Source organism: Eptatretus burgeri, chromosome 4, assembly GCF_056783735.1.
Source record: "Eptatretus burgeri isolate ZD-2024b chromosome 4, Ebu_testis_v1, whole genome shotgun sequence".
NCBI lineage: Eukaryota > Metazoa > Chordata > Myxini > Myxiniformes > Myxinidae > Eptatretus > Eptatretus burgeri.
The window spans coordinates 51,551,693-51,567,960 of record NC_140964.1 but is presented as its reverse complement, the minus strand read 5'-3'; the positions used below and the strand labels follow the sequence as shown (position 1 = coordinate 51,567,960).

General features: G+C 44.1%; 2 protein-coding genes across 2 annotated transcripts in view; one reads left to right on the top strand and one right to left on the bottom strand.

The window, feature by feature from the left end:
• Positions 1-16,268, bottom strand: part of LOC147028049 (uncharacterized) — a 250,584-nt gene that overhangs the window by 187,031 nt on the left and 47,285 nt on the right. The window lies entirely within an intron of this gene.
• On the top strand, positions 9,366-12,887 carry LOC147028050 (uncharacterized). The gene is made up of 2 exons (XM_085878010.1): positions 9,366-9,859; positions 10,183-12,887. Exons 1-2 carry the CDS (start codon positions 9,562-9,564, stop codon positions 11,682-11,684), a joined length of 1,800 nt encoding a protein of 599 aa, XP_085734136.1. The 5' UTR covers positions 9,366-9,561; the 3' UTR covers positions 11,685-12,887.

Here is a 16,268-nt window from a genome sequence, read left to right as displayed (position 1 = left end):
GACACTAGGCAAGCTTTTTGAATTCTGTTTGCGGGAATCGAACAGGGCATTCGCAGAGATTAATTACCGCACATATGATGCATCACTATGACGTCATATCAATTTTTATGCCGTCATTCCTATTTTTTGACATTTTTTGTTTCACAACCCAGAGTTTTCATCGGATCTTTGTGAAACTTGCCATGAATATGCAGAAGGCCCACGCGCAGGCAGTAACCATCTCCGATTTTGGAAATTCTTCCTAGAAAAAAAGTTGACGTCATAATATCGCCTATACCATTATCCCCGAAACTAGACAAGCTGTTTGAATTTTGTTTGCGGGAATCAAGCCGAGCATTAGCACAGATAAGTTATTGCAAACCTGATACATCACAATGACGTCATATTCGTTTTTATGACGTCATCATTCGGAGGACGAGGATCTTAGCTCATTTGAGCTTGTTTTTGATATATATATATTTTTGAATAAGGCTCACTTGGCTGTGCCTGGATTGGTTTGGGGGTAGAGGAGTAGCAGCTGAAATGCAAATCCTATCTGGGTTCCTCCTGATGCCTTCATCTTTGTTTTTTGATTGCTTGGGTTCCTTCTGATGACTGCAATGCAGGACTGTACCTATTTAGTTTCCCATTTGATTTGAATTGAATTTATTTTAATCCCATTCTCAATTCAATAGATTAATGAATAATAATTTTCAAAAAACATCATGGGTCAGGGTCAAGTGTCCAATCAAAGCGGGACGTCTTGGGAGCTGGTCATCACTGCCAGCAGTGACGTCTTCACTCATTAATTACGTAACACCAGTACACAAATGGCCGCACAAAAGAAGTCCTGGTGAGGGTCTGCAATCTCTGATTGCTCTTTTTCTTGGTGTTGAAGGTGTTAAAGGTTGGCAATGGAACTGATAATTTTTTTCTTCCCTTAATTTTTTTTTTCTATAAGATTTTTTATGCAAGCAAGCAATGAAATGGCAATGGGATCACAGTTGGATACAATAAGGGAATGAACGAACAGAGAGAGATATGAATTTGAAATCCGTTTATTTGATCCACACAAAAAGTTGGATAAAAAAGAAAGGATACAAAAAAACGACAAAAACAATAGAAAGAAAAAAAGCACCAAAATTTCCTTAAAACATTACAAGGTGATCATCAAACCTAGTTTATTTTTCCAAATTTTCCAGATCATCAAATCATGGATGACCCACAAAATATGTAACGGAGAAGAAAGTAAATACGTATGGATTTTTTTTTAATGCTGTGAATAAGCTTTGGTACATCACGGGTGATAAAATTTGTGGTCAAGTTTCATCGGAATTGTGTGTGTGGTTTCAGAGAATATAGCAAATGCATATTTTGGGGGGCAACGCCCCCCTCCCTCCGTAGACCCCATGAGACCCTGATGTTTTTTTTTAATGATGTGAACAATCTTTGGTACATCAAGTGTGATGAAGGTGGTGGGTAAGTTTCATCGGAATTGTGTGTGTGGTTTCGGAGAAGAAAGCAAATACATATTTTGGGGGCAATCCCCCTTTCACCATGTTCGACCCCGATTTTGCTAATGTCATGAACAAATTTTGGTACATCGTGGGTGATGAATTTAATACCATTCAGTTGTTCTTTGTGGTTGTTGGTGTTTATGCCGAAAGCACTTTTTTTGCTGGAAACGTGGCTGTGCCGCTGATGCTTTGCCCTGTTACCAGTAAGCTGGTACTTATTTTGCCCACCTCGGAATGATGACCGGCTGAGTCAACCCACCTGTTGTTATTTCAACAGAACGACTGGGCTCAAACTCAAGACCCAAAGTTCTTAATCAAACGGAAGGCTAAGTACTGCATTGGAGTCATCAGAAGGCACCCAGATAAGTAAAGAGCAAAGATGGAGTGATCAGGAGGAACCTGGATAGGATTCGGGTTTCAGCTGCTCCTCCACAACCCTCAAACCCATCCAGGTGCAGCGAAGTGAGACTTACAGTAAAAATTTATCCAATAATTCACTTCTCCCTTGAGAGATCGACAAAGAAAAAGAGGAATAAAGAATAAAAGAGATGAAAAAAACGAAAAAGCAAGAATTAGAATGAATAAGGAGAAATGTGAAAATCTAAAAAGTGTGAAAGGAACAAAGATGTCGGGAATAACCGGAGAGATAGATTTCAGCATTTACTCCCCAGGCTCAAATGCAGCAACAGGTACAAGCTACCAGAGGTAGCTCCGATAAGCCAGCCACCTTAACCGTTAAGCAAACAGCAGGCTTTTCTTTGTGGTCGAAAGAAAGGATAATCGCAAGGTAACAAGTCTGGAATGTGTGTTGGCCAATTTAGAACTCTCCAATCCATTTTTGAGTCGTCATGGTCCCATTTACCATGTGTCAGCGAACATTATCATGTAGTGAAGCCATATGCATGAGACAACATACCTGACCAAAGTCTCTGTGCTGCTTGGCTTGACTTCATTGCATAACGGTGTTATATGTTCATGGTTTTCCCTCAAGTTCTCGAATATCCACAATATTTCAATTGTTAAGGTCCCAAAGCATTAATGCCATAATGTTTCCAACTAGATGCTGAACTTTAAGGTTTTTTTTGATGGTGGGAACCAAGAATGTCTCCACTCCATTTTGGCTCACTTTGACTGGGGGTGTGCCATCACATGTCGACCCAGATGTCATCATATCACAATTTTCTTCAAGAAATCATCTCCCTTCCTCTGGTAGTGTTCCAGGAGCTTTGATAGAGGACATATGAGTTACCTTTTGATCAAACGGGAAATACTTTAGTGCCAACAATGTACAAACTTCATTCCGTGTTCGATGAGAATGAATGTTTCCACACTTACAACAATGATGGCCTCCAATTCTTTAGCAATTTCCCTTATGGTGATCCAGCAATTCTCCATAATTATCTGTTCAACAAGTTTAATGTTTGCTTGCATACGTGAAAGACCATGTGTTACAGATAGCTTATCCTGAAGTTCAGCGCATTTGATGTTCTCCTTCACAAAGAACTTGGTGATATACCACAGCATAAATGACTATGTTGGCTACCATCTTGAATTTACTCAGAATGCTTTTCCCAGTTCTGCTGTCACGCTGTATAACAATATGGAAAATATCATTGCACCAAATTTCAGCATCGAATTGCTATTTTTACATTTCCCACAATAAGAAGTGCATGTATACCTTTAACAGTCCTTGTACTATATTCACCGTAATTATTCAAATTATAAGTGCCCTTTTGCAAGTTCACATGCCGGTACAATGACCTGGTTTTGAGGAAAATTAGGTCACCTTTAAATGGATCATTAAACAAACAAATATCTATTCCAAGAAACAGAGTTGATTGTCTTCTGTTAATAATAATGGAATATATCCTCACTATAAATCACGGACTGGTGTTTGTGGGTTTGTTTGTTGTGTGACTCCTCCTACAGTACTGGGTATATAAAAGCAACGTTTTTCGGTGAAAGCTACACAAAGTCTTTGGGTTATACGCAGTACGTACTGCAGTCGGTAATCACGCTGACTCCCACCTGCCGATTTCCGAAAAATTGCCAATATGGGTCAAGCACAAGTGTGTGTGTGTGTGTGTGTGTGTGTGTGTGTGTGTGTGTGTGTGTGTGTGTGTGTGTGTGTGTGTGTGTGTGTGTGTGTGTGTGTGTGCATGTGTGTTGTTCAGAAAGCATAACATATTCTCTCTGCTGACTCCCCTACCCCACCTCTCTCTCTCTCGCTCTTTTTCTTTGTCCCATCCTTGCTCTACCCCTCCCAAGACAGTGCCGCACCCTCCTCCCACACCTCTCTCCTCCCCCCCCACCCTCTCTCACTGGATATATCCGGACGGTGGTTATGTCGAGGCTGTGTTTGTCTCCAGATGTTTCCAGGTGGTGTTTTTGTCTGGGCAGGAGTTTGTCTCCGGACGTGTCTGAGTGGTGTTTGCCTCCAGCCAGCTTGGCTCTGGATGTGTCCGGGCGATGTTTGTCTCCTGACGCATCTGCGGTTGTTTTTATGTCCGGACGGGAGTTTGTTTCCAGATGTGTCCGAGTGGTGTTTGTCTCCAGCCACCGTGGCTCTGGATGCATCCGCGCGATGTTCGTCTCCGGACGCATCTGTGGTAGTTTTGATGTCCGGACGGGAGTTTCTCTCTGGATGTGTCCAGATGGGAGTTTGTCTGGACAGCTTGGCTCCAGATGCGTCTGGGCAGTGTTTATCTCCGGACGCGTCTGGGCAGCATTTGTCTCCAAACGCGTCTGGGTGGTGTTTGTCTCGGGACGCGTCCAGGCGGTATTTGTCTCCGAACGCATCCGGGCAGTGTTTGTGTCCCGACACGTCTGTGTGGTGTTTGTGTCTGGACGCGTCCGAGTGGTGTTTGTATCCCGACGCGTCTGGGTGGTGTTTGTGTCCCGACACGTCTGTGTGGTTTTTGTGTCTGGACGTGTCCGAGTGGTGTTTGTGTCCCGACACATCTGGATGGTGTTTGTGTCTGGACGCGTCCGAGCAGTGTTTGTATCCCGACGCATCTGGGTGGTGTTTGTGTCGCGACGCATCCGGGTGGTGTTTGTGTCCCAACACGTCTGTGTGGTGTTTGTGTCTGGACGCGTCCGAGTGGTGTTTGTGTCCCGACGCATCTGGGTGGTGTTTGTGTCGCGACGCATCCGGATGGTGTTTGTGTCCCGACACGTCTGTGTGGTGTTTGTGTCTGGACATGTCCGAGTGGTGTTTGTGTCCCGACACGTCTGGATGGTGTTTGTGTCTGGACGTGTCCGAGTGGTGTTTGTATCCCGACGCATCCGGGTGGTGTTTGTCTCTTGACATCAAACATCCAGGCAGTGTTTGTGTGTTTGTGTATACATCGCTTTTGTAAGTACTATGGTTTTCAAATTGGGAGCTTGAAGCGATTTCATGTATTATATGATCTGATTTTCCACGATCTACTCTCACGGAATAATTAAAGTATATAATCGAAATATTATTTCGATTTTGAGGATCGGACATCGTCCGGACCAAATAAGTGTCGAAATCTGTTGTGAAATCTGTAACTAAGCCGATATACCGATTTACTTTTAGCAAGCTTGGCTATGTTCCCTCCTTTTCCATAGATACACAATAAAATGTGAAATTTCCAAAGCATTAAACTTCTCTTTTTACACTGTTTGGAGAATTATATTGAGTGAACAAAAAAAAAATGAGGAACGTGCCAAAATTAACAAGCTTCATTGAGCTATATGATTTAATGCATTGACTGCAAGACCTCATGCCCTGTCCCCCCCCCCCCCCCACGGACTTCTTATAATAACCTGGACCAGCAACGGCCTCTGTCGACTGAAGTCAGTGGTCGACTGAAGTCGCCATGTTGCGTTGCCAATCCGAATTCACAGATTGAATATATTAATCTGTGCCGAATTTCTCGCTGGAAACAACATTTTTGTCGAGCTTAATAAGAAGAACAGGATTTTCATTTCACTAACAACAGTCTCCGCCACCCATTATCACTACCAAGCTAATATAAGCTCTGCAGCACGAGTCAATAAGGTGAGTGAGTACGAGGTGTCACAATTCTCATGAATGATTATGACATCATATGTCATATGATCTGATGATAATCAGTGTAATGTGTTCATGATAATCAATGTAATGTGTAATGTGTATAGCTAACCCCCTATGGCCTATAATATTTGTATTATTATAGGCCATAAGGCGGTAGCTTTCAGCTACCCCTATAATAACAGGCCTTATGTCCTATAATTAATGATATATTGACCAATCATCAAAACATTGAACAGACATCGGACAACCTGAATAAATATGATCTATAATCTACAGACTAACCTATGGCCTCCTATTAATATGTGTAGATTATAGAGGGTAGCTTTCTGTAGTAGGTCGAACCATATTGAACCAGTACCAGTCTCATTAATGTTTTCATGATTGATCAATATATTATAGGCTATAGTGGGAAGCTTAAAGCTACCCCCTATGTGAGTAGCTTAAAGCTACCCTGTATGGCCTATAATATATTGATCAATCATAAAAAAACATTGAACAGACATTGAGCAACCTTAATAAACATGATCTATAATCTACACACTAATGAGACTGGTTTAATATGCATTGACCTATAGAAGATGACGATCAACTATTATAATCGCAGTAGGTTGAAACATTAGATATGTCGAAACCGAGGAGAAACACTTCAATGCAAATGGTTAGTGAACTATTGATGTGAAAATAGGATCAGTTTGCTGAATTTTTTCCTGATGGGTTTATCTTTCAATCCAGTGTTCATGGTTCGGACAACATGGTGGAGACGAATCTTTGTATAGCACTCACAGATGTGCTGTATGAGAGAAAAAGTTGAATTCTAGACGCCTGGAAAACTCATTTCCGGTGGTATTCCTGGATAATATCGTTTTTTTTTTTTACATTTTCTTTCAAATTATCGACTGTACTTTGCCATCATTTAGATTGTTATACTGGCGTTTCGCATTTAAATTGTAACTTCTTAAAATAATACTCTAAAAATAGATTGACGATTGAAAGAGAAAAGAAAGCATCAATAATCGCATTCTTACCGATGAAAGGTGCACGTGGAGCTCTTCCCAGACTTATTATTGCATCCGAACACCACGCACTGTGGAATTTTTACGTTTACCGGTTCAAAATACTGGCAAAATAGTTAAAACTCTTAATGCATCTACAGGTTTTTTGAATTGCGTGCGACTAGCGAGTGGCAACGCAACACGGCCGCTGAGCCATTTCCGGTGACTTCAGTTCTCACTGCTGCGAGTAGATGGCATTGCTGGTCCAGGTTATTATAAGAAGTCCGTGTGTCCCCCAGAGGGATTGCCTATCCATAGCATCTGACATATCTGTGTCTTTATTTTCGGAGCTTACGCGAGGTGCTTTGCAGGGAATCAAAGCAAATCTGGTAAAAAAAAAAAAACGCATGTTTTTAAATAAAGTTATAATGTTTGCGTGGACCCCAAACCGATGTACCACGTGACGCGTGCACAGATGGGAAGGCAAGATGGCAGATTATCTGCAATGTTTATTTCATGGGCGATTGAAATTTCCGATGTCTCAAGGGTTGTTCTGCATTAAGCTGCAACTCTTTTGTGGATAAAGTCATTATTTTAATGAATTCATTTTATTTCATTAACTGCTGCGTGCTCAATGAGAACTGGCTTTAAAGTCAAAGGGATCCCATATATGCAGTGACACCCTGACCAACTGTTCCTCATCAACCAATTAAATGGAGTTCTTGCATGAGTGCTTAAGCCACTTGCCGAACGCTTTGCAGTCGATAGCGGTACCACGCTACGTCCTTCTGAGCGAATCGTTCACTCACTGTGTATGATTTTGTCCTCCATGTCATTCAGAGCGAGTGTTTTGTGCTCCGGCACCCTGAGCGAGTGATTCGTGCGCTGTCGCCCTGAGCAAATGGTTCGTGCTCTGTCGCCCTGAGTGTGTGTGTTGTGCTCCGTCACGCTGAGCGAGTGGTTCATGCTCCATCACCCCAAGTGAGTAGTTCGTGCTCTGCCACCCTGAGCAAGTGGTTGGTGCTCTGCCACTCTGAGTGAGTGATTCATGCTCTGTCACCCTGAGTGAGTGCTTCGTGCTCCGTCACCCTGAGCATGTGGTTTGTGCTGCATCGCCCTGAGTGGAGTGGTTCCTGCTCCATCGGCATGAGCGAGTGGTTCGTGCTCCATCGCCCCGACTGAGTGTTTTGTGCCCCGTCGCTCTGAGCAAGTGCTTTGTGCTTCGTCGCCCCGTGCGAGTGGTTTGTGCTCCATCATTCTGAGTGAGTGCTTCATTCTCTATCACCCCAAGTGAGTGGTTTGTGCCCTGTCACTCTGAGCAAGTGCTTCGTCGCCCTGAGCATGTGGTCCATGCTCCATCACCTTGAGTGAGGGTTTCGCACTCCGTCACCCTGAGCAAGTGTTTCATGCTCCACCACCCTGAGCGAGTGTTTTGCGCTCAGCCACCCTGAGCGAGTTGTTGTGAAACCACACCTGATTTCCGAGCCATTTGCTGTATTGACGTGTTCTCTAAATTATCGAGCCAAATCTTTTTTCCACCCGTCACACACAGCTGTTTATAAACATGAATGTTTGTGAACATATCACTGAAACATCTATATAAATACAACGTTGTTTTTCGGTGAAAGATACTCATGGTGTTTGGGTTGTTGCTGATATCAGACAAGTGTGTGTGTGTGTGTGTGTGTGTGTGTGTGTGTGTGTGTGTGTGTGTGTGTGTGTGTGTGTGTGTGTGTGCGCGTGCGTGTGCGTGTGTTGTTCATAAAACAGATCTCTCTCTCTCTCTCTCTCTCTCTCTCTCTCTCTCTCTCTCTCTCTCTCTCTCTCTCTCTCTCTCTCTCTCTCTCTGTCTCTCTGTCTCTCTGTCTCTCTGTCTCTCTGTCTCTCTGTCTCTCTGTCTCTCTGTCTCTCTGTCTCTCTGTCTCTCTGTCTCTGTCTCTGTCTCTGTCTCTGTCTCCTCTCTCTCTCTCCCTCTCTCTCTCGCTCTCTGTCCCATCCTTGCTCTACCCCCTCCCATTACAGTGCAGCACCCCCTCCCTTCTCTCTCTTTCTGTTTGTCTCTGGACATATCTAGACGGTGGTTATGTCTGGACGTTGTTTGTCTCCAGATGTTTCTGGGCAGGGTTTGTGTCTGGACGCATCTCGGCGGTGTTTATCTCCAGCCAGCTTGGCTCCAGATGCATCTGGGTGGTGTTTGTCTCTGGACGCGTTCAGGCGGTGTTTATTCTCGGACGCGTCCGGGCTCTGAGTAATTAACGCTCCACCGCATGTCTGCCTTCCCTTCCTCACCTCACACTGTCTTCCCTTCCCCCACCCATCCTCAACCCCTACCCCTCCTCACCCCTCCTCACTCCACCTCTCTTCTCTCTCTCTCTCTCTCTCTCTCTCTCTCTCTCTCTCTCTCTCTCTCTCTCTCTCTCTCTCTCTCTCTCTCTCTCTCTCTCTCTCTCTCTCCCTCTCCCTCTCTCTCTCCACTCTCTCCCCCACCCCTCTCTCCCTCTTCCCCCTCTCTTTTTCTCCCTCCCCCAATGAGTATTCCTCTCAGTGAAGCGACGGGTGTTATTTGCTCGTCTATACTAATAAATGTCAACGTGTGTGTGTGTGTGTGTGTGTGTGTGTGTGTGTGTGTGTGTGTGTGTGTGTGTGTGTGTGTGTGTGTGTGTGTGTGTGTCATTGTCTGGCATGAGAAAATTCTGCAAATTCGCGGAATTTCGCGAATTTATTCACCCAGGAACATTCCTGAGTTAAGCACAAATCCGTTGAGAGAAAAAAATAGGGGGTATAGGGAGGGGGGGGGGGTTAAGTCAATTGTTTGGAGTGATTTCACGCCGACGACGATCTTTATAAAAAAGTATTCCGAGGTCCCTAATACAGATTCCCAGCACTCTGCACTGACATCATTGCCAGATTCATTAACATAACAGTCAGACCACCTCGCCGCATTAATCCTGAAACTGTCACAGCAGCATTAATCGAGCTCGCCTCGAGGCGTGGTGTTCCGAGTGTGCAAGGCCAAGGTCGCTTCGAAAACATGGCCGCATTCAGTAGCCGCAGGCTGTCCCAGGATTGTGATGCTTGTTTGGCTGCACTAATTGACAAGACTTGCAAGAATTCCTGGAAGTGGGAATGGCTGGAGCGTATGCCATGCGGTACGGTGGCTTGTGGGGCTTTCATTCAAAAGATAGCCCAGCCAGGAAAGGCTGTATGCACATGGTGCTCAAAGGAGATTGTTTATGGAGGACGTGGGTACAAGTCATTGGAATCCCATGCGGAGAGCAAGAAGCATCGTGATATTCAGAGAATCCGGGCATCCAATTACAGTCTTCCTGGTAAATATAGCCTTGGGCTTTATACATGTACAGTTATCAGTATACATGCACACAGTAGACATCTATGTTGTCAATGTAGTGTAGTGTGGTGTGGTGCACTTTCACTACAGTAATAAATTATGTTAATTGGCAAGCAAGCCACAACTCAGAATTGGGTCAATCTTGTTTACCACCAATAGCACCTGGCAATAATTAATAGTCTGAGGCTTAGTGTAATCACTGTACCGGTCACTGTATTCACTTTCTGAAGCACGTATTATAAATGGTGATTGGCTTTTCTTTTTTTTACTCTGCATTGGCTTTGGGTTTTGCTTTTTCTCCAGGTGTTTCCTCACCTTCTGCTACCTCTTGCACTGCTGCTTCTACTGCCCCCATCCCCTGTACACCGATGCCTGCTGTACCAATAGGTGACAGGGTATCCAATGCTCAAGCCATGGTCCTTGCCTTCCTCGCACAGCATTCCCTACCATTCAGCCTTGCCCCTGAACTGATAAGCCTGGCCAGAGCACTCAACCTGGATGCAAAGGCCCTTGGTCAGCTCACAATGGACAGGACATCTGCTTCCTACAAGCTTAGCTTTGGACTAGGACATACAGTACATCACCAGTTGATATCAGCACTGCAGAGGGAATACTTCTCTCTGAACATTGATGAGTCAACAAGCACAAACCATCAGAGGGTCTTATGTGTCCTGGCCAGTTACTACAGCCCACTGCATAAGCAGGTCATCGTGCAGCATCTAGAGTCACTTGTGATCAAAGTGGACAGTGCCGCATTGCACCAGGAACTGGTTGACTTATTGAAGAAGTATGAGCTACCGTGGAAGAACTGCATATCCATCCTCATGGACTCCTGCTCAGTCATGCGGGGATCCAAGTCAGGAGTCGAAGTTCGCATCAGGGAAAACAATGCCCCACACATGTTGGACATAGATGGGGACTCCTGTCACCATGCTCACAATGCGTCCAATAAGCTGAGCGACCCATTCGACAACTTCGCAGAGCGCATGCTCTCTGACATCTACAATGACTTCAAGTGGTCACCTGACTTAAAGCAGTTCTTGAAGGAAATCTGTGGGCTGATTGGTGTCAGGTATACCATGCCAGAACGGTCTGTCAGTCACAGTTGGCTCTCTGTGTATGATGTCAGTGTTGACACTCTGCGGCTGTGGGATGCCTTTGTTGTCTTCTACTTTGGCTTCCTCTCTCAAGCTGATCGCACACACTACTTGTCACGGGTTGTGGAGGTCTACCATCGCAGGCACGTATACACAAAAGCCAAGGAGAGAATACGCCAGATCCATGATGTTCTGAAGAAGAAGAATATGACCAAAGATGGCAAGGCACGAAAGGAGCGTATACTGCAGCAAGTCTTCCACAAGAAGAAATTGATGAGACTGATATTGATGTTCTATACATCATTGTTCCCACTGCTGAAGAAGAACGTCCTCCTGTTTGAGATGAAGGCCCCACTGATCCACAAGCTCAATGACCAGCAGGTGGACCTTGTCCGAGAGTTCATGGCCTGCTTTGTCAAACCTGAGAAGCTGCCATCCTCAGGCAAGAGACTTCAGACCCTCGACCTGGATGAGAAAGCCAACCTGCTACAAGTGAAGAAGATGTTTCTTGGAGTTGGTGTGTCTGAAATTGTCAACACTGCCCGAAGTGGAGATGGAGAAGTGCATGACTTCTTGCAGAGTGTGGAGAAGGCCTATCTGACATGTGGAAAGTACCTCCAGAAGAAAATGCCCCTGCATAATGCTGTCCTCAGAAGTGCCTCAGCAATTGATCCACTCAGCAGAGGGCACACTGTCAGCCAGGAGTAGCTCCTGAAGTTGCCACGCCTGGTGACAAATGTCCTTGCACCACAGGAATGTGATGCCTTTGAACTGGAGGTTTGGAGTTTCCAGATCGACTCTAGCCTGCCACCAGCTCAGGAAGATGAGTCTGCTCGCATCGACGACTGGTGGACCAAGGTCTTTGAAGGTGGAAAGTACCCCCTTCTCTCAAGAATAGTGAAGGTTCTGCTGTCCTGCTTCCATGGGCCACAAGTTGAGAGTGCCTTCAATCTCATGGGAGATGTCTTGGATGTCACATCACACCGACTAAACATGGAGACCTACAGCGCAGTGATGGGTGTCAAGTACAATCTTCGATCATCAAGAAAAACTGCAGTGGAGTACTACAGTAGGACTGACAAACTGCACAGTCCCACAGACCTATACCTGTGCAAGAACATGAGGGGAGCCGACAAAACCTACAAGGCAGAACTGGCAGACAGGAGGGATAAAGAAGAAGAAAGAAGGCGAGAAGTGGGTGCAGCTGCTCTCAGTAAGTTGACCAAGCGCAAGACCAAAGAACTGACTGAGAAGGCTGCAAAGAAGGCAAGACTTTCCCACCAACGTGCAAGCAAGAAAAAGCACAACCTGAACCAAAAGACAAAGAAGTGAACAATGTTCAGTGGTTAGGCGCCTGTCGACATTATCGACTCAAAAACTCAACAACTAGTGGATGCAACAGTGTAACCAATTGTGAACTTATTATAAAAACTTTAAGTGCAACTTGTTATCAATTATTGTCAACTTATTATGCAACTTGGTATCAATTATTGTCCACTTATTATGCAAACTTATTATGCAACTTGGTATCAATTATTGTCAACTTTGTTTAATTTGCTATAAAGACAATGAAAGAATATTATCCTACAGATTGATTCATGATTTGTACAATGAATTTTGACAACAATTTACATTACAACATTGATTAATAATTTGCAGGATGAATTTCATGTCTTCAATGATTGTCTTCAGTGCTTTTACCCTGTTAACAAGGACAACACTATACACAATCATCTTAAAAGGGACCAGGAAATGGCAGTAGAATGCAGGTGAGAACACCTGGAACCTTTAGCGTTCGGGGGCCTGGGCAGCCCCCGAACCCCGGCCTAAAATTTTTTCCCCTCGACCTTCGGCCTCGGCCCATCGTTTTTTTTCAGCTAATTTTTTTTAGACTCACTCTCATGCCTGCATTGTGTCCCCACCATAACCCCAAAACCATAAAACCTATCGGCCTGAAACTTTGCAGGCAAACTAAGGAAACTCCAAGGAAGTCCAAGAGTGAAAATTGGGTGTTTGAGTTAATTAAAACACCCCTTTTGAAGACAATTAACGGCCTTACTTAATTATATCCTTCATCAGGCGATCATCAGCCACCTTGTCATCTGGATCTTAAGGCGTTTCCTGGGCAATCTCGCTGGGGTCTGAAGCCGCTATGTTTTTTAGCCTACTCAACCCTACCTTGACTTGGAACATGCCGCAATGATTTCTTAATGATAAAGGGTTTTTTTCCACTTTTCTCACTCAAATTATTAAATGCCTGTTCATCATAGCTACAAATAACTGCGTACATTGCAATGCTCATGAACACTCAGAGACATCAGCATTCGTTGCTTTAGTTCATTTCTGCACATATGATCACCACGAGTATCTCTTTAATTAAGGAGAATTACAAAATGTAAGCTCTAGAATCGAACTTACAAGCAGTTCCGATTCCTATAAAAGTGTTCATTTGTCCAATGCGGACATATTTGACATTTTGGGCATCTCCGGGAGGTGTATGTTTAATAATACGGCCGGTGATTGCCAATCGCGTGCCAAGGGAGCCGTTTCTTATCAACCGTTTCGGTGGAGTGCATAAGCCAGCACTCTACAATATTCGCAGTCACTGAATACTGCATAGATAGATCAACTTGAACAAAGTTCAGTGAAAAACAAATTCAAAAAATTTCAGAAAATTAATTGAAAATGCAAAACTAGAATATTGTTACGGTTTGGGAGGCAGATGGAATGATTTAATAACGAAGCCAGTTGAGCGAGTGGTTCGTGCTCCGCCACCCTGAGGGAGTGGTTCATGCTCTGTGCTCCATTATAGTGTAGTGGCCGAGACCGAGAAAAATGAGTCGACCCCTACCGGTGGTATAACAAGCTGAAGCCGGTCTCATTTGAACCGTATTGATGCCTAGTTTTCGAAAACTGAGGTTGTAGTTGTTGAAATTCAGCACAACATGGTGAATTAACCCCTTGAGTGCAGGAACAAAAAAAATGGCCATTTTCAATAATTCATTATTTACTTCAATAAGCATAAAATACATGTAGAATGGTTGATTATTTCTATGTATTGGACAAGTTTTAAGATATTTCAGGGGGTTTTATGTTCATAACGTGGTTAAGGACCCACAAAATACCCCCAATATTGGCAGTTTTTGTGCAATTTTAGCAAAAACTTGTACGTTTTCTTTTATTAAATGCCCAATATATGTTTTAAAAGTGCCAAATTTGATTATTTTCATCAGGCAGGGTGTTTCCTTAAAGAATATGTCAGTTAAACTCTGATAGAATGTTCACAACCAGGTAAATTAACCCTTTCTGTGACATGTGCGCAGTTCGAGTGAAAATTCACATTTTTCTAAAATCGGCATCTTTTATGCAAAAATGAACTGTTATCATGGAAAACTGGAAAATATCAGGGTTACTATTAGAAATTGATATTATGCAAGGTATTTCATGGACTTTTATGCTGCCAAGGGGTAAAAGATCCTCCGGAATACCACTAATTTGGCATTTTTTAACGATTTCGGGCCAAACTCATTACATTGTAATTTTCGATACTTTCATATGTTTTGAGATATTCTGTGCAGTTTGTCATGAGCAGGGGATTAAAAGGAACCCAAAATACCCCACATGTATCATGTGTACTGTAAATAAATACAATTAATCTATCTATAATTCCAGCAATGTGTGTGTGTGTGTGTGTGTGTGTGTGTGTGTGTGTGTGTGTGTGTGTGTGTGTGTGTGTGTGTGTGTGTGTGTGTGTGTGTGTGTGTGTCTCTCTGTATGCTACCGCCGTTTCTCAGCGACCGCCGTTTCTCGACTACCGCCGGTCCTATCAAATTGAAACTTGCCAGGAATATTGCCGGGACCCGCGGATGTGCCCTTTTGAGGTTTGATATCAATCGGACGAGCGGTTCCCAAGTTACGGCCATTTATCTGCCGACCAATGACAAGACACGGTGCGATGACGTCACGAATGACGTCACAATTAATGTTTATTTATTAATTTTTTTGCATGATTGACGTCACAATTCTTCTTCTTCTTCGTTTGGTATGACGTCACAATCGACGCCGGAGACCTGAGTATGTGCCTTTTCAAGGTTTGATATTAATCGGACAAGCAGTTCCCAAGTTACGGCCATTTATCTGTCAACCAATGACAAGACACGGTGCTATAACGTCACGAATGACGTCACAATGAATGTTAATTTTTTTTTTTTTTTTTGCACGATTGACGTCACAATTCTACTTCTTCATTTGATATGACCACAATTGATGCTGGGGACAATTGACCCTGGGAAAAATGTGCCTTTTCAAGGTTTGATATCGTTCTTCATCCATTTAAGCTGTTTCCCAGGGTTTGAAAGCTGTTTTTTTCCAAGGTTTGAATTAATTGTTCAAATTATTAATTAATCCGAAGGTTTGTTGGGGGGGCGAGAGAGAAGGGACGAGAGAGAGGGGCATCACAATTTTAGAGAGGAGGGAGCGAGAGAGGGGAACGGGAGAGGGGGGGTGAGAGTAGGAGCGAGAGAGGAGGGAGGAGAGAGAAGAGGGGCGAGACTAGGGGGAGTTTATTTGACGTCACAATTAATATTTATTTATTTATTTTTTGTTTTTTTGTGAATACATTTGTGAATACATTTACAGAGAGAGGGGTGAGAGAGGAGGGGGAAAGAGGGGGCGAGAGAGGGGCGTTACAATTCAAGAGAGGGGAGAGAGGGGGCAAGAGAGAGGGGCGTCACAATTCAAGAGAAGCTGAGAAAGGAGGGGGTGAGAGAGGGGGCGGGTGAGAGAGGAGGGGCGAGACTCGGGGGAGCGAGGGGGGGCGAGAGAGAGGAGGCGTCACAATTATTCTTCATTTGATATGACGTCACAATTGACGCTGGGGACCTGAGTATGATTCCCAAGTTATGGCCATTTATGATACGGTTGGTCCGATCTAATTGAAAAAATGCCCCAATCCAGTCTTCGTTTACGAGAGCGAAGGAAAGAAGCTGCGCATACTGGCACGCCTCACCCACGAGAGAGGGTACTTGGACGAGAGAGGAGGGGGCGAGAGAGGGCGGGGGGGGTGAAAAAATGCCCCAATCCAGTCGTCGTTTACGCACCTACGGGCCCGCACCTACGGGCCCGCACTAGTAATGATAATGACAGTTGGAATTTTCTCCCATGATGATATTATTAGTTAAATCAAGACACCATAGGTGGCCTTGCTGCTGCTGCTCTTTTGTTTTTGGCATCATGACACCTGTGCATCTGTCATGCATGGCTCAAGCATGTCATATCTTCTTATCAACTTCA